The 19,434-nt window shown below is 39.2% G+C and overlaps 1 protein-coding gene and 1 pseudogene across 5 annotated transcripts; both read right to left on the bottom strand.

Moving 5' to 3' along the window:
• Positions 1-1,325: 1,325 nt before the first annotated feature.
• Positions 1,326-19,335, bottom strand: LOC141780082 (GTPase IMAP family member 8-like). 5 transcript variants are annotated; one of them, XM_074655156.1, is made up of 7 exons: positions 19,040-19,335; positions 17,494-17,577; positions 9,145-9,242; positions 8,873-9,038; positions 5,729-5,812; positions 4,678-4,737; positions 1,326-4,400 (listed from the first exon to the last, which is right to left on the bottom strand). In XM_074655156.1, the coding sequence occupies exons 5-7, from the start codon at positions 5,745-5,747 to the stop codon at positions 2,020-2,022; spliced, it is 2,460 nt and encodes an 819-aa protein (XP_074511257.1). In that variant the 5' UTR covers positions 5,748-5,812; positions 8,873-9,038; positions 9,145-9,242; positions 17,494-17,577; positions 19,040-19,335; the 3' UTR covers positions 1,326-2,019. The 5 variants fall into 5 exon arrangements, with proteins under 5 accessions (XP_074511257.1, XP_074511260.1, XP_074511259.1 ...); XM_074655159.1 differs by having other exon boundaries at positions 8,873-9,019; XM_074655158.1 differs by lacking the exon at positions 19,040-19,335 and having other exon boundaries at positions 17,494-18,297.
• Positions 13,316-16,964, bottom strand: LOC141780084 (GTPase IMAP family member 8-like; annotated as a pseudogene).
• Positions 19,336-19,434: the final 99 nt, after the last annotated feature.

Genomic DNA, 19,434 nt, shown 5'->3' with positions numbered 1-19,434 from the left:
TAGCTGGCACCAAACCGGAAGAAAACAAACATCTGAGGGTGAAGAAAAACACTAATTTAACATCAAGGAAAATGCCTCACTGGAGAGACGACAAGATTCAGGAACTTCTGTTGGTAAAGGCCGACGCCAAAACAGACAAATTCAAGGAACAGCATGAGACTCATGGCCTGCCTCCTGCACGCTGCACCTTTGCGCCACCCCTCGCCTAAACCAAACGGAGTATTTCCAGTAGGGGAGAATCTCCTGTTGTGTGCTACATGTGTGAAAGAGAAACTCCTTGAAAAGGAGTTCATATGAGAAAACAGCTTAAGAGTCTACAGCCAGTGCCAGTGTCTCCAAGGCTAACATGTTGTCACAGCCCGGCTCTAGAACTGTGAAAAAAACGGGAGACACACGGGTATACTGAACAAATAAATTGATTTATTAACCAAAAGTATGTATAAAGTAATGAGATGACCTAAAACTGCAGCTTTAAGCTCTTACTTGCAGTAACTTGAATTAATAGTAACTTAAAATAAAAATATTTTTTGAATTATACAGTGTTTGTTGTTGTTTTAAATAGGCAAAAAAAAATGGTTGAGCTTACCAGATTTTCTTTATCCACACTTTTTGAACATAACTTATATTGTATGTTGTGTGTTATCTTGTTCCATTGAAACTCTATGATGTTTACACTGAGTGAAATACTCAACACCCAAGACTTGTGTTGTGTTTAATGGCTGAATAATGATCAATTGAACAATGTTTGGACAAATGACATGCTTTAATAAAGTTAGATTACACTTACCAAGATTAACAATTTACATTTTCAATTTTTCTTATAATAATTTCTTCCAAAAGCGTGATGTTGCGACAGACCCAACTTCCAACAAAACTATCTAGCACTAAACAGATAATAGAAACAGTTTTACCAAACAGTGTTTTGTGTAATAAAGTCTCCCTCTGCTGGTACAGTCAGAGTCCTGAAAACATAAAAAACACAACTCTCAGGTTATCATATCCGCACTGTGCTCCTGCATGAATATGATTGGACTTTACAAGGCTCAGAGCAATGAATGAACCAATGATTGTGAGTCATACTGCAAACAGCTGATTCCTATCAGCCATATAATCCAAATTCAGCTCTGCCTGAACTAAGGCTATGATTAATTTTTGAATGCTTGAACTGGATGTGAACATTTAAAAAAAAAAAATTACTTCACATTTACACATCGAGACATTTGATCATAATCCAGATATGGAATTAATTAAAAAGTACTTTGCTGCCAGTAGAAATGGCCCATAATCGTTCAGTTTTAGCAGTGAAGTACTGTATATGTACAAAGTAGTAGTTAGTTAAAGGAGAACACAGGTAACATTAGGCCAATAATGTCTCTCAATGTCTGAGATGGAGAAACAGAGACAGGTGATCTGAGAAGGGAGAGGATGGGAGATGGGAAGACAGAGACAGGTGATCAGAGAGGGGAGAGGACAGGCAGCTGGACTCAGTGCCTGTCAGAGGACTCTTGCCACTAGCCAGCGCTGCAGTCACTTACTGATCACCGATTAAGCGTCAGTTTATGAAATGGAGTGTTTTGTTCTTGTTTTTAACATTGTAAAACTCATATTTACATCGCGGACAATACAATACCAGTTTAACTTGGTTGAAAGCTTCACTTCCACTTTAAGAAGCTCAGTGGTTTAAAAGCACAGCTGATTTGGAGAAATCACAAGAATCATCAAATACTTTTCTAAACCTTTACCTTTTCAATAGAAATAATACATGTTCAGCGAGTAGTGTACGAGATTTACAATTTAAAATCGAGCAATTACATTGCAGTTGGCTGAGTAACATAAAGTAATATAACATGTAATGTAACTACTCCTGCTGTTGAGTAATTAGTAAAGTACAAACTATGAAGATGTAGACATTCATCTGTAAAGTCCATAAATGTAAACCCTTTATCAGCCTAGCAAGTAGTAAAACTCTTCATGTGTGTTCTTTTGTCTTTGTGCTGTCTGTAGTGTGTGTGTGTATGCCTAACGCAGAAGTATATAACATAATAGACATGATACAAACAACATCAGCCCAACCACACAATATGTCCACTTTCTTCTCTTGCTGTGGTACTCTGCTAGGAGCTTTCTGAAGCTTGTTTTCCCCTTTTCCAGACGCTGTTTATCCTCTTGACGTATTCGTTCCCAGGTGGCCTTTCTTTCCTTATCCCAGGCGTCTCGATCTCTCTTCATCTCTTTTTTCTCCTGCTCCATCTTCTTTGCAGCATTTTCTCTTTCTGATTGAACTATTTTCTCCAAAGCTTCCAGTTGTCTTCTCGATTCCTCTCTCATAGATTCCTCTTGTTTTTTCCGTCTTCTTTCCTCTTCCTCCCGTTCTTTCTTTCTCTCCTCACGTTCCTTTTCGATGCATTCTTCTTTCTCCTGCAGCTGTTTTGCTCTCAGCTTTCTCTCCTCTTCTGTGATTTGGCTTCTCAGTGTTTTCAAATCTTCCTGATGTTTTCCCTGGAGCTCCTCCTTCTCTTTCAAAATCCTCTCCACTTGTATCTGTGTGTCTCCCTCTCTGTCGTCAAACATCTCTGGGTTGCAGCAGCCGCCATTTTTCTTCTCCATGGCCTCAACATTGCCCAGCAGCTCTGTGACTTGTGTGCGGTTTGTGTCATCTTTGTTATTGAAGAGCTGGTATCTTCCTCCACAGTCATTTATGAGTTGTTTGACAAAGCCATCGCAATCTTCGATATAACTCTCAAATGGCTGATCTTCCAGTTCATCTGCTCTGGTGAATATAATGATGATGAAATCTCCAGACTTCTTGCCAAAATATTTCTGGATCAGTTCCACGGAGTTTTTTTCCTCTGGTGTAAAGTTCCCAATCTGCAGCACCAGTAAGAACACATGAGGTCCAGGAGACAACATGCTCATGCATCTTTTAATCTCCTGTTGAATTTTAGAGACAGTCGTGTCAAACAAGCCGTGTGTGTTGACGACGACAACAGGCCGTCCATCAATCTCTCCTGTTGCTTTCTCACAAGACTTGTTCGCCGGCTTCGGAGCGATTCTGGGTTTGAAATGCTTTTTGCCTAAAATGGTGTTTGCTGTTGAACTCTTGCCGGCACCAATCTTTCCAATCAGCACCATCCTGAGACACTCTGTGCTCTGATTTTCATCAGCTCCTCCCATCTCACTTCTCTGTTTCACATCCTGCAGTTCAGCTCTAGGCCTTGAAACCTTCTCCTTCTGAGCCGTGGTAAACATCTTCATTGTGAAGCATCTGGATCTTTCATCTCTCATCTCTTCAACAGCATCCAACAGCTCTGGGATCTGCTGTTTGTCCTTGATGTTGAGAACCACATATCTTCCTCCGCAGCTCTGACAGAGCTCCTGGATGCCATTATTTTCGTTCATAAACTGAACAACATCTGGAGCTGTAGGATCTGACTCCACAGTGAACAGAATCATGGTGAAGTCATTGTCTGGAGAGCTGAATGTGTTCTGGATGGTCTTTAACTCTCCCTTGTCTTCATCAGTGAGAGGACCCACAGGTAGGACCAGGATGAAGGCATGGACGCCTTCAGGATCACAGAGGGAGATACACCTGAATGATTCCCCCATCACTTCCTCCTCAGGTTTTCCATACAAGGCAGGAAGCTCCACCAGGGAAACCCGACGTCCACACACCTCTCCCTGATGTTTAACACACTCTGATGAGCTGGAGACTGACTGAAGCTCTGTCTGACCTAAAATGGCCTTGGCTGCTGAAGTCTTCCCTGCTCCTCTCCTCCCACACAGAACCAGCTTTAAATCTGGTTTGATGTGTCCAGACTTTAGTGTCATGATCAAACCTGCATCCTCATCCTCAAACACATCACTGCTCACACGATCTCCACTGTTCTCCTTTGCAGTTTGACCCAAATGTATGAACAGCTCTGGACGTTCAAGGTTCTTCTGGTACAAGTATCTGTTTCTACACATTGTCATCATGTCTTTTAAGGGCTGGTTTGGTTTGCCCATGAAAGTTGGACTCTCCTCTTTGGGTGTTGATATCAGTATTAATGAACGATCAAATGATTGATCACCGAAGAGTTGAAGGACTCTGCAGAGCTTCAGTTTGTGTTCCTCAGTGAAGTCTTCAGGCTGTAGAACCAGCAGGAACACATGAGGTCCAGGACCAGAGAGATTCACACAGTTTTCTACAGGTTTTGTCAGTTGTTCTAGGGGGATGTCAGGAAACAGCAGATCTGGAGTGTTGATGACAACTATTTCTTTCTCCTTCGACTGTCTACTGACTCTCTGAGAGCAGTCTGGTTCTTTCTCAGTATTGAACACAGTCTCTCCCAGTATGAAGTTCCCCACTGAACTCGTCTCAGACCAGCTGCTCCCCAGCAGAACAACCCTCAGCCCAGACACTGAAAAGAAAAACACTGAATTAGAAAACCTGCTCTTCAACTAAAGACTTCAAACAAAGTGAATACAATAAAATAGTTTTTATGATCAATGAGGAAGTCCCTGCTTTATTAAGGTGCACTTGTGGGAATGTGTCAGCTGTGGTATCATCTTGAAACTTGAAAAATCACCAGTGAGCTTCCAAATATTCACATAAATAAAATTACGCCCACCACTCACAACCACTTCTACATGTTAATATACAGAAGAATAATTCTGACTCAGTGCAGTTTAACCTACTGTGAGGTGGCAGCCATGAGAAGCTGCCGGTCCGCTTCACAGGTTGCAGATCATCCGACGCTGTAAGAATACAGAACATTGATTCATTCACATGTAATCATTAATTAAAGATGAAGTAGGTGAGATTGGAGCAAATATGATTAAAAGAAGTTATTTTTATAAAACGGTCGCTATATCGTGACAGTAGTACATGAAACAGGTAACCTGAAAAAAATCATGTGCCTCTGTGTCTTCCGGTGCTCCTAACAGCATCTGCAAGATTTCACATACCGGAGGAAAACAAGCAGTAAGAGCTGATCTGAGGTCTGCTGTCCAGCTGCTGTCTATAAGAGCCGGCTGTCAATCACTCGCAAACTCTGACCAAACGGTCAAACTAGGCAGCGCTGATCAAATATGAATCAATATTATGTTACGTTAATGCCTATTTCTCGCCTCAAATGTTTTCAGAATCATCTTGTAGTGCACGGTTTAGATGTAAAATGAGAAAGTTTGTGACGCCGCCAACATTGTAAAATCTGATGAAGGAACGCCAAATTCCGGTCACATAACTGGAGCACAGCCAATAGGAACGCTCTCTCAATGAAATGACCTGTGATTGGTCAAAGTCTCCCTTCACGGTCTAGATTTTCTATAGCCTGAAAACAGAGCCATGAGGAGGAACAGAAGTCTAGTTTTCTCTCAGAACACTTGAATTACAATATGCTGAAAGGTTATTATGGAATTTTTGCCCAATGATGCCAAAAATATACTGCCTACTGCCACTTTAAAGGGTGTTATTCACTGTTTTCTGATATTATATTGTGAATGAACTGTTAGCAAACTCTTGAAAATGACTCATGTTGTGTAATCCATTCCAGTGAACAACAATTCCACAGGAATATTACTATAGTAACGATGCTTATAATAATACATTCAAAACTACATTTATCAGCAGATGTAAATATGGAGCTCTGGAAAGTAAATGTTTTTTAGTGCAGGAATAAGAAAGAGGATGCAGATTTTTTATGCAGACAGTGTGTTATCTGGACTAATAAAGTCTGAGTGAACTCACCTGTTGCTGCAGTCGCCATGATATCACTCAGCTGGTAACATCAGAAACTAATTCAACTGGAAACCAACTGCTGGGTTTGGGAACCTAAAGAGAGGATAGGATAACATTTTCAATGGTCTTGTTTGTTAACTTATCTTACTTTGTCTGCTGCTCCCTCATATTACATCAGTAAACCTCCCTATACACACACACACGCACGCGCGTGAAACCAGACCACACATTTGCCAAACAACCACATAGTCTTCATCCTTGAAGTCTTTTCTCTGGTTAAAAACTGAAAAAATACTCTTTGAAAACACAATGAAATATAAATCTGACCTGTATTTTGCTTGTCTGAGTTTGTTTTCGAAGGAGGTGAAGTAGATGCCACACGCTAAAAATAGAGTCAGACAAGCCACACAAAAGTGAGATTTATGTGTTATTGGACATCTTACAAGTATAAAGGCTTTAGGGACTAAGTGATTGGTTTGACAAATGTTCACCTGGTTAACTTCCCCACCTCCAATAAAGAGCAGCCCAGAGATGCTTCCCAGAGCATTTCTATGGAGCCTTTTGGGACTCCCACTCAGTGATGACACAGACAAACGGGACTAGAATTGGTCTGCTGTATTTTGTCCACCTCAACCATATCTGATTTTACACTAATAGATTTAAGATGCTAATAATAGATGGTTTTGGTGTTAAAAGGGTTCATAAGAAAAAAGAAAATGTCATTCTTCACTAACCTATAGGGTACTTCATCTGGAGTCTGTCCTTTCAAGTGTCTGAGAGAATAAACTGTCATGAAAATGCCATATAGTATATACTGTGTATATATTTTAACTCTCAGATCCTAACATAAAAGAAAGGGGACATGAGTAAACCTTACGTTCCACTTAATTTTCTGAATTAGAATCCAGCCAACAGCCTACAATCCATGTAGATTTAATGAGAACTGTTTTCAGCTTTTATTAGCCAAAAAGGCAGAATGGCTAGAATTTTAGCAATTAAATAATAACGTGGCCCACCAATGCAATCTGGATAATAATATAGATAGATAAAGTCCTGTAGCTACAATCTAAAATGTAAACAATATTTATTTTTGTTAAAGAGACAAGGCCTGTACAGACTTATGAAAAATTCTACATTTAATTACAATATAATTTAACAAAATGTTTCTGTTCGCAAAGGCATTTCAGACAAAAACCTAATTATCTAATTCTGCAGCACTATGGTATGTAAAAAAAACTCACATGGTTTATAGACTACATTGCACTGTATATAAAGTAAAAAAATATATATTTGGGTATAATCATTGAGTTTGAAGCTGAGGCACTTTAAAAAGCATTTGATCTTAACAGTCCTCCCTGCATAAGGAAGTGTTATATGATAGCTTGTACTCTTATTCGTGGTAAAAAGTTAATGTGTTATCAATGGTGGTAAAACTTGCAGTTTTAATTATTAACTTCATTGTTTACCTTCAGTCTGAACTTCAGACTCTACAGTCATCTGTGCAATTACAGACTAATAAAGGCACATTTATTATAGTATATATAATAAAGTATATATAAGTATATAAAAAACTGTTATATGGTATGGTATATGGTTGTACTCTGATTCGTAGCAGTAAAAGTGGTGAAAGAAAGTGGTAAAAGGTTAATGTCTTATCAATGGTGGTAAAACTTGTAGTTGTAATGATTAACTTCCTTGTTCACATTCAGTCTGAACTTCAGACTTTACAGTAATCTGTGCATTTCTAGACAAATGAAGGCAAATTTCTCAGTATCAGTATATATAAGTCATTGTAGCAATCTTCATAGCATTGGGCTTGTTTTTTTTGTTTTTTTTAGAATTCACCAGAAACCTCAAAACAATTTTTCAAACAATTCATTTCCATGTCATTATTTACCTGAGGTCCAAACCTGTAGCTACAATGTAAAATGTAAATGTCAAATAGACAAGGCCTGTACAGACTTGTAACAAATTCTACATTTAATTTTCCATGAGTTCATAATTAGAATATAATTTAACAAAATGTTTGTGTTCTCACAGGCATTTCAGACAAAAACCTAATTATCTAATTCTGAAGCACTATTGTATGTAAAAAAACAAAAAAAAACTCACATGGTTTATAGACTTCATTGCACTGTATATAAATTCAAAAAAATATATTTGGGTATAACCATTGAGTTTGAAGCTGAATGCACTTTAAAAAGCATGTGATCTTAACAGTCTTCCCTGCATAAAAAAGTGTTATATGATAGCTTGTACTCTTATTCGTAGCAGTAATAGTGGTGAGAGACAGTGGTAAAAAGTTAATGTTTTATCAATGGTGGTAAAACTTGTCTTCAGTCTGAACTTCAGACTCTACAGTCGTCTGTGCATTTATAGACAAACGATGGCATCAATAGATTTCTCAGTATCAGTATATATTAGTCATTGTAGCAAACTTCATAGCATTGGGCTTGTTTTTTTGGGGGGGGTTTCACCAAAAACCTCAAAACTATTTTTCAAACAATTCATTTCCATGTCATTATTTACCTGAGGTCCAAAACCTGTAGCTACACTGTAAAATATAAATGTCAAACAGACAAGGCCTGTACAGACTTGTGAAAAATTCTACATTTAATTTTCCATGAGTTCATAATTAGAATATAATTTAACAAAATGTTTGTGTTCTCAAAGGCATTTCAGACAAAAACCTAATTATCTAATTCTGCAGCACCATTGTATGTAAAAAAAAACTCACATGGTTTATAGACTTCATTGCAATGTATATAAAGTAAAAAATATATATTTAGGTATAACCATTGAGTTTGAAGCTGAGTGCTGAAAGCATGTGATCTTAACAATCTTCCCTGCATAAGGAAGTGTTATATGATAGCTTGTACTCTTATTCGTAGCAGTAATAGTGGTGAGAGACAGTGGTAAAAAGTTAATGTTTTATCAATGGTGGTAAAACTTGTCTTCAGTCTGAACTTCAGACTCTACAGTCGTCTGAGCATTTGTAGACAAACGATGGCATCAATAGATTTCTCAGTATCAGTATATATTAGTCATTGTAGCAAACTTCATAGCATTGGGCTTGTTTTCTTTTTTTTTTTAGAATTCACCAAAAACCTCAAAACAATTTTTCAAACAGTTCATTTCCATGTCATTACTTACCTGAGGTGGCTGTTACTGTTATCCTGATTGACGGTCTCCCATCATGGATTTTGAAAGTATATTGCGAGAAAGATATATATTCTTTTCAGCTCAGTCGATGTGGTTACTTTTGGTAAACACTGATTCTGGTCCAGCTAATCACCAGTCCTGAATAGTCAGCATACACCTGAGGATTAGAAACAATCCGTTTTTACTCAAGCCGAGAACGTTGTCTCTCTTACAATTATACACGATTGTTTGTTTGAATTTATATTTCAGATGTGACTACTCACCAGGTGAGATCCTCTTTGCTTCCATCAGTGAAATGACAAACTCCGCACTGACGTCGAACTCACCTGAGACAACCTCTCCTCTCAGAGTGGGCAGGGCACTGCAAACATACGATATCAGTTCAAAGAGCTAAGTTAATGTTTAACATCCTCTTAAGTTATAAACCAGGGAAGTCTGATACAGATACAGATAGTAGGCTATTTTCCTTCACCTTCATGTTGCAAACATCTATCATGAAGCATACGCCTATATGGTCTCCTGGAGGTATTAAATCTGTCAACAAGACGTGATAATCATTTAAATTAGGGATGTCCCGTTCCCAAAGTTTTGTGGCCCTGGTCCCAAACAAAGCCCCTTAATATTGGGTTTCTACCAATGCCGACCTGATACGTATACATACCTAAATAACACAGCTCCCCAATACACACTTAAATTGGTGCAACCAGTCCAACTGTGTGATTGAAAGTTGAATAACTCTGCAGCATCACAGCTTTATGTTTTAATAAAAATATTTTCCACAGTGAGAATTCAAAAAAGAAACTGTTATACACTACTGCTTAACAGCCCCTTGCCTGAAAGGAATTCTACCTATAGCAGTAAGCAACATTTGAAAGACTAGAATGGCACTCGGAGAGCGCAGACCTCCGCCAAGGTGCGTGACTTTAAAAACAGATCACAGCTCACAGCTGGCGGTACCGTGAGATGGTCGGCTTGTTATTAACACAGTGTGTTTCCGCGTAACGTATCGGCGGATGCCTCTCTCATTCAGCAGCCTTGTTATGTCCGTATAACGTTACACTATGTTGTCTCTCATCCCGCCATCTACCGTTTTTTTCTTTCTCACCGTGGACGGCCAGCATCTCCCGCACCTCGATGTCTCGCCACACATCCACACACGTATTTCTCTGCTCAAAGAAGGAGAAAGAAGGAGGGGTCATGCGTCATCAATGCGTCATCGGTCACTCTGCGCATGTGTTATACCCTGTGATCTTAATGCTCAGGCTGATCGTAATCCTTAAAGAAATTCCTGAATCCTGATCATGATCCAGATCGTTACCAAAATCTAATGGCTCGTTCATTGTGCTACACCCTACCCCTCCAAAAGATTTAATTCAAATCCATCATGAACTTTTGGAGTAATCCTGCTAACAGACAGACAGACAGACAGACAAACAAACCAACAAACCAATGCTGGTCAAAACCTCCTTCCTAGGCCAAAACAGTTATCTGTGCATTACATAGAAGTCAATGTAGCAAGTTATTTTTGTGGTATTTTGTATATTTTGATCACTTTATCCAAGTACTCTGCACCAAAACACCTCCCAGGCGCTGTAGTGCTATACACTATTTATTGTGTTACAGCTGTTGCAGCTCCCTTCTAATGCATAATCTGTAAATGAGGAGTGTTTTCAATTTATACTTCTGCAGGCTGCAGTGTCTCCTCTGGAGGGAGCTTTAGGGGCGATTAAATGTAGTTACACCAGGCAGGTTTTGTGCCCAACGCTGACTTTCATTGACTTAACGGCCACAGGTGTCGCTGTTAACAAGCATTTCTGATTCTTACAAACAGTCCCTTTAAGGTACATTTTGAACAGATAAAACGTGTGATTAATTTGCGATTAATCGTGATTAACTATGGACAATCCTGCGATTAATCACGATTAAATATTTAATCAATTGACAGCCCTAACTGGGAGATAAAATATAGTCAAAAAAATATAGAAAATTGCCAGAGAGGGTTGACAAAACCCAGCAACACATTAAATATTCATAATAGAAAGTTTTAAAGGGGACATAAAATTCGGGCTGCAGTAGTCCAGGTGGGAAAAAATAAAAGCATGTATGACCTTATGTAAATCAAAAGGAGACAGAAAAGATCAGATTTTAGAGACTTTTTTGAGCTGAAAGAACAACTTTGGGGTTGCGGTTATTTTTGGAAATGATGTCTTGAAATCTTGTCTTTTTTACTTTACTTTCTGGTAGTTTGTCACGTGTTCTATAACACTGAGCGCCTTGTTTTATTTTCTTGATGACTTCTATGTAAGCGGGAACTTCCGGTGCTGAGAAATAAAGCACGCTCTTTTTCTCATGGAGTTGAAAGTTTACAATCTGATGTCCCTCTGGGACTCAGTTAATGCTGGATGTCTGGACATATCTGCAGAAGATCATAAGGCATGGATCAGGCACCTTAAAGATTTGTTCTCAGGTGTGTTGTAAGAGAAGACATATTGTATAATGTCAGCCCAAACACACACAAGACAGGGTTGACTAGCATTGTTGTATGTCTATATTAGTGTTTTTCAGATTATTGTGTAATGAGTGACAACCAGTGGGGAACGTCCGGCTCTGAGAAGTGAAGTCAATGCTGAAGAGCCTTAAACTTGTATTCTTTCTTACAGCCAGCAGGGGGCGACTCCTCTGGTTGTATAGAAGTCTATGAGGAAATGAGCCTACTTCTCTCTTGATTTATTACCTCAGTAAACATTGTAAACATGAGTTTATGGTCTCAATCGCTAGTTTCAAGTCTTCTTCAATACAGCATGATGTTCATTTAGTAAATTATGGTCCCATTTAGAGTCAAATAGACCATAAAGCAGGGGATGCTTTAGGGCGGGGCTACCTTGTGATTGACAGGTCGCTACCACGGCGTTGTCCGGGCTAGGAGTTGTCCGTGTTTTCGTCTTACAACTTTAACCCTTTCACAGTGTTTTCACTTCATCAAAGTTAGTGTATAAAAGTAATGAGATGACCTAAAACTGCAGTTTTTTGGGAGATTATATAAATCTGATAGCAGGTGGGGGCTTGTTGTTTCTCATTTGAATTTCTTTGAACTTGTGCTGGCAGCTTTAAGCTCTTACTTGCAGTAACTTGAAGTAGTAGTAACTTTAAATAAACATCTTTTTGAATTATACAATGTTTGTTGTTGTTTTAAATAGGCAAAAAAAATGGTTGAGTTTACCAGATTTTCTTTATCCACACTGTCTGAACATAACTTATATTGTATGTTGTGTGTTATCTTGTTCCAGTCCGGCATTGAAGCTCTATGATGTTTAGTGAAATACTCAACACCTAAGACTTGTGTGTTTTTAATGGCTGAATAATGATCAATTGAACAATGTTTGAACAAATTACATGTTTTAATAAAGTTAGATTACACTAAACAAGATTAACAATTTACATTTTCAATTTTCTTATAATAATAAAAACTTCCAACAAAACTATCTACCACTAAACAGTTAATAGAAACAGTTTTACCAAACAGTGTTTAGTGTAATAAAGTCTCCCTCTGCTGGTACAGTCAGAGTCCTGAAAACATAAAAACATAACTCTCAGGTTATCATATCCGCACTGTACTCCTGCATGAATATGATTGGACTTTACAAGGCTCAGAGCAAAGAATGAACCAATGAGTGTGAGGCATACTGCAAACAGCTGATGCCTATCAGCCATACAATCGCAAATCAGCTCTGCCTGAACTAACACTATGATTTATTTTTTAATGCTTAAATTGGATGTGAACATTTAAAAAAAAAAAATGAATATCTGAAATAATTGCTTCACATTTACACATCGAGACATTTGATCATGATCCAGATTTAATGAATTAAAAATTGCTTTGATGCCAGTAGAAAGAGCTCATAATCATTCAGTTTTAGCAGTGAAGTACTGTATATGTACAAAGTAGTAGTTAGTTAAAGGAGAACACAGGTAACATTAGGTCGATAATGTCTCTCAATGTCTGAGATGGAGAAACCGAGACAGGTGATCAGAGAGGGGAGAGGACGGGAGAGGACGGGAGATGGACAGACAGAGATAGGTGATCAGAGAGGGGAGAGGACGGGAGATGGGGAGATAGAGACAGGTGATCAGAGAGGGGAGAGGACGGGAGAGGACGGGAGATGGAGAGACAGAGACAGGTGATCAGAGAGGGGAGAGGACGGGAGATAGGGAGACAGAGACAAGTGATCAGAGAGGGGAGAGGACGGGAGATGGGGAGACAGAGACAGGTGATCAGAGAGGGGAGAGGACAGGCAGCTGGACTCAGTGCCTGTCAGAGGACTCTTTCAGTGTCACTAGCCAGCGCTGCAGTAACTTACTGATCTCCGATTCAGCGTCAGTTTATGAAATGGAGTGTTTTGTCCTTCTTTTTAACATTAAACATCAAACTTTAAAAGCACAGCTGATTTGGAGAAATCACAAGAATCATCAATTTCTAACCTTTACCTTTTCGATGGAAATAATACATGTTCAGGGAGTAGTGTACGAGATTTCCAATTTAAAATCGAGCAATTACATTACAGTTGGCTGAGCAACGTAAAGTAATATAACATGTAATATAACTACTTCTGCTGTTGAGCAATTAGTAAAGTAATGAACTTACTTTTTCAATAATAAAGTAATGATTAATTGATTACATTTTCAAGTAGCTTGCTAAACACTGCTCTTAACCTTTGGAAATTAGATATTAAACCAACTCTTTCTAATGTGTCTGTGTCCTGATGTGCTTTTGAATGGGTTTACAGCTTCACTTCCAGCAATGAGTGTAAACTGAAGATGTAGACATTCATCTGTAAAGTCCATAAATGTAAACCCTTTATCAGCCTAGCAAGTTGTAAAACACTTCATGTGTGTTCTTTTGTCTTTGTGCTGTCTGTAGTGTGTGTGTGTATGCCTAATGCAGAACTATATAACATAGTAGACATGATACCAACACCATCAGCCCAACCACAGAATACTTCCACATATTTCTCTTACGGTGGTACTCTTTTTGGAGCTTTCTGAAGCTTGTTTTCTCCTCTTCCAGACTCTGTTTATCCTCTCGATTTCCTCGTTCCCAGGTGGGTTTTCTTTCCTTTTCCCAGGCGTCTCGTTCTCTCTTCATCTCTTTTCTAACCTGCACCAGCTTCTTTGCAGCATTGTCTGTTTTCTGTCTTTCTGATTGAGCTATTTTCTCCGAAGCTTCCAGTTTTCTCCTCAATTCCTGTCGCATAGTGTCCTCTTGTTTTTTCCGTCTTCTTTCATGTTCCTCACGTTCCTTTTTGATGCATTCGTCTTTCTCCTGCAGCAGTTTTGCTCTCAGTTTTCTTTGTTCTTCTTCTTCTTTGATTTTGCTTTTCAGTGTTTTCAAATCTTTCTGATGTTTTCTCTGGAGGTCCTCCTTCTCTTTCAAAATCCTCTCCACTTGTATCTGTGTGTCTCCATCTCTGTTGTCAAACATCTCCGCGTGGTAGCAGCCACCATTTTTCTTCACCATGGCCTCAACATTGAGCAGCAGCTCTGTGACTTGTGTGCAGTTTGTGTCATCTTTGTTATTGAAGACGTGGTATCTTCCTCCACAGTCATTTATGAGTTGTTTGACAAAGCCATCGCAATCTTTGATATAACTCTCAAATGGCTGATCTTCCAGTTCATCTGCTCTGGTGAATATAATGATGATGAAATCTCCAGACTTCTTGCCAAAATATTTCTTGATCAGTTCCACGGAGTGTTTTTCCTCTGGTGTAAAGTTCCCAATCTGCAGCACCAGTAAGAACACATGAGGTCCAGGAGACAACATGCTCATGCATCTTTTAATCTCCTGTTCAGAGACAGTCGTGTCGAACAAGCCGTGGGTGTTGACAATGACAACAGGCCGTCCATCAATCTCTCCTGTTGCTTTCTCACAAGACTTGTTTGCCGGCTTCGGGGTGATTCTGGGTTTGAAAAGCTTTTTGCCTAAAATGGTATTTGCTGTTGAACTCTTGCCGGTACCAGTCTTTCCAATCAGCACCATCCTGAGACACTCTCTGCTCTGTTTCACATCCTGCAGTTCAGCTCTAAGCCTTGAAACCTTCTCCATATGAGCCGTGGTAAACATCTTCATTGTGAAGCATCTGGATCTTTCACCTCTCATCTCTTCAACAGCATCCAACATCTTTGGGATCTGCTGTTTGTCCTTGATGTTGAGAACCACATATCTTCCTCCGCAGCTCTGACAGAGCTCCTGGATGCCATTATTTTTCTTTATTAACTGAACAACATCTGGAGCTGTAGGATCTGACTCCACAGTGAACAGAATCATGGTGAAGTCATTGACTGGAGAGCTGAATGTGTTCTGGATGGTCTTTAACTCTCCCTTGTCTTCATCAGTGAGAGGACCCACAGGTAGGACCAGGATGAAGGCATGGACGCCTTCAGGATCACAGAGGGAGATACACCTGAATGATTCCTCCATCACTTCCTCCTCAGGTTTTCCATACAAGGCAGGAAGCTCCACCAGGGAAACCGGACGTCCACACACCTCTCCCTGATGTTTAACACACTCTGATGAGCTGGAGACTGAATGAAGCTCTGTCTGACCTAAAATGGCCTTTGCTGCTGAAGTCTTCCCTGCTCCTCCCCTCCCACACAGAACCAGCTTTGAAGCTGGTTTGACGTGTCCAGACTTTAGTGTCATGATCAAACCTGCATTCCCATCCTCAAACACATCACTGCTCACATGATCTCCACTGTTCTCCTTTGCAGTTTGACCCAAATGTGTGAACAGCTCTGGACGTTCAAGGTTCTTCTGGTACAAGTATCTGTATCTACACATTGTCTTCATGTCCTTTAAGGGTTGGTCTGGTTTGCCTATGAAAGTTGGACTCTCCTCTCTGGGTGTTGATATCAGTATCAATGAACGATCAAATGATTGATCACCGAAGAGTTGAAGGACTTTGCAGAGCTTCAGTTTGTGTTCCTCAGTGAAGTCTTCAGGCTGTAGAACCAGCAGGAACACATGAGGTCCAGGATCAGAGACTCACACAGTTTTCTACAGGTTTTGTCAGTTGTTCTAGGGGGATGTCAGGAAGCAGCAGATCTGGAGTGTTGATGACAACTATTTCTTTCTCCTTCAACTGTCTACTGACTCTCTGAGAGCAGTCTGGTTCTTTCTCAGTATTGAACAAAGTCTCTCCCAGTATGAAGTTCCCCACTGAACTCCTCTCAGACCAGCTGCTCCCCAGCAGAACAACCCTCAGCCCAGACACTGAAAAGAAAAACACTGAATTAGAAAACCTGCTCTTCAACTAAAGACTTCAAACAAAGTGAATACAATAAAATAGTTTTTATGACCAACGAGGAGGTCCCTGCTTTATTAAGGTGCACTTGAATGTGGATTGTGTCAGCTGTGGTATCATCTTGAAACTTGCAAAATCACCAGTGAGCTTGCAAATATTAACATAAATAAAATTGCACCTACCACCCACAACCACTGTTATTCTATATGTTAATATACAGAAGAATAATTCTGACTCAGTGCAGTTTAACCTACTGTCAGGTGGCAGCCATGGGAAGCTCCTGCTCCGCCTCACAGGTTGCAGATCATCCGATACTGTAAGAATACAGAACATTGATTCATTCACATGTAATCATTAATTAAAGCTGAAGTAGGCGAGATTGGAGCAAGTATGATTAAAAAAGTTATTTTTATAAAACGGTCGCTATATCCTGACAGTAGTACATGAAACAGGTAACCTGAAAAAAATCATGTGCCTCTGTGTCCTCCGGTGCTCCTAACGGCATCTGCAAGATTTCACATACCGGAGGAAAACAAGCAGTAAGAGCTGATCTGAGGTCTGCTGTCCAGCTGCTGTCTATGAGAGCCGGCTGTCAATCACTCACGAACTCCGACCAAACGGTCAAACTAGGCAGCGCTGATCAAATATGAATCAATATTATGTTACGTTAATGCCTATTTCTCGCCTTAAATGTTTTCAGAATCAGCTTGTAGTGCACGGTTTAGCTGTAAAATGAGATAGTTTGTGACGCCGCCACCATTGTAAAATCTGGTGAAGGGACGCCAAGTTCCGGTCACATGACCGGAGTACAGCCAATAAGAACTTACTCTCAATGAAATGACCTGTGATTGGTCAAAGTCTCCCGTCACAGGCTAGATTTTTTAAAGCATGAAAACAGAGCCATGAGGAGGTGCAGAAGTTTAGTTTTCTCTCAGAACACTTGAATTACAATATGCTGAAAGGTTATTATGGAATTTTTGCCCAATGATGCCAAAAATATACTGCCTACTGCCAATTTAAAGGGTGTTATTCACTGTTTCCTGATATTATATTGCGAATGAACTGTTAGCAAACTCTTGAAAATGACTCATGTTGTATAATCCATTCCAGTGAACAACAATTCCACAGGAATATTACTATAACGATGCTTATAATAATACATTCCACACTACATTTATCAACAGATGTGGATATGGAGCTCTGGAAAGCAAATGACTTTTAGTGCAGGAATAAGAAAGATGATGCAGATTTTTTATGCAGATGGTGAGAGCAGACAGTGTGTTATCCGGACTAATAAAGTCTGACTGAACTCACCTCTTGCTGCAGTCGCCATGATATCACTCAGCTGGTAACATCAGAAACTAATTCAACTGGAAACCAACTGCTGGGTTTGGGAACCTAAAGAAAGGATAGGATAACATTTTCAATGGTCTTGTTTGTTAACTTGTCTTACCTCGTCTGCTATTGCCTCATATTACATCAGTAAACCTACCTATACACACACACGCATGCGCGCGTGTCTGTGTGTGTGTGTGTACAGGGAGGGAAAAATGTGCTTATCGGGTGTGATGCAGGCCATTGTAATTCCTCACTCGACTCGAGCACCACAAATTCTGCTTTATGTAAGTGTTCACATACATTCATTAGTCCACACATACGTACCTCTGTAAGCACACACACACACACACACGCATTTCTATGGAGCTATACGGGACTCCCATTCAGTGATGAGACAGACAAACGGGGCTAGAATTGGTATTGGCGATCCTTTCTTAACTGTGGTCTGCTGTATTTTGTCCACCTCAACCATATCTGATTTTACACTAATAGATTTAAGATGCTAATAGATGGTTTTGGTGTTAAAAGGGTTCAAAAGAAAATAGAAACTGTCATTCATCACTTAACCAAAAATGTAACCTATAGGGTACTTCATCTGGAGTCTGTCCTTTCAAGTGTCTGAGAGAATAAACTGTCATGAAAATGCCATATACTGTATATATATTTTAACCCTCAGATCCTAACATAAAAGAAAGTGGACATGAGTAAACCTTACGTTCCACTTAATTTTCTGAATTAGAATCCAGCCAACAGCCTACAATCCATGTAGATTTAATGAGAACTGTTTTCAGCTTTTATCAGCCAAAAAGGCAGAATGGCTTTACAGGCTTTTAACAATAATATAATGTGGCCTACCAATGCAATCTGGATAATAATATAGATAGATAAAGTCCTGTAGCTACAATCTAAAATGTAAACAAGATTTATTTTTGTCAAACAGACAAGGCCTGTACAGACTTGTGACAAATTCTACATTTAATTTTCCATGAGTTCATAATTAGAATATAATTTAACAAAATGTTTGTGTTCTCAAAGGCATTTCAGACAAAAACATAATTATCTAATTCTGCAGCACTAATGTATGTAAAAAAAACCTCACATGGTTTATAGACGTCATTGCACTGTATATAAAGTAAAAAAACACATATTTGGGTATAACCATTGAGTTTGAAGCTGAGTGCTGAAAGCATGTGATCTTAACAATCTTCCCTGCATAAGGAAGTGTTATATGATAGCTTGTACTCTTATTCATGGTAAAAAGTTAATGTGTAATCAATGGTGGTAAAACATGCAGTTTTAATTATTAACTTCCTTGTTTACCTTCAGTCTGAACTTCAGACTCTACAGTCATCCGTGCAATTACAGACTAATGAAGGCACATTTATTATAGTATATATAATATAGTATATATAAGTCATTGTAGCAATCTTCATAGCATTGGGCTTGTTTTTTTGTTTTTTTTAGAATTCACCAAAAACCTCAAAACTATTTTTCAACAGTTCATTTCCATGTCATTACTTACCTGAGGTGGCTGTTACTGTTATCCTGATTGACGGTCTCCCATCATGGATTTTTGAAAGTACTGTATATTGCAAGAAAGAACATATTCTTTTCAGCTCAGTCGATGTGGTTACTTTTGGTAAACATTGATTCTGGTCCAGCTAATTACCAGTCCTGAATATTCAGCATACACCTGAGGATTAGAAACAATCCGTTTTTACTCAAGCCTAAAACTTTTTCTCTCTTACAATTATACATGTTTGTTTGTTTGAATTTATATTTCAGATGTGACTACTCACCAGGTGAGATCCTCTTTGCTTCCATCAGTGAAATTACAAACTCTGCACTGACGTCGAACTCACCTGAGACAACCGCTCCTCTCAGAGTGGGCAGGGGACTGCAAACATATGATATCAG

This window comes from Sebastes fasciatus, chromosome 13, assembly GCF_043250625.1.
Source record: "Sebastes fasciatus isolate fSebFas1 chromosome 13, fSebFas1.pri, whole genome shotgun sequence".
In the NCBI taxonomy this organism is placed as follows: Eukaryota; Metazoa; Chordata; class Actinopteri; order Perciformes; family Sebastidae; genus Sebastes; species Sebastes fasciatus.
This window is presented reverse-complemented; position numbering and strand designations above follow the sequence as displayed.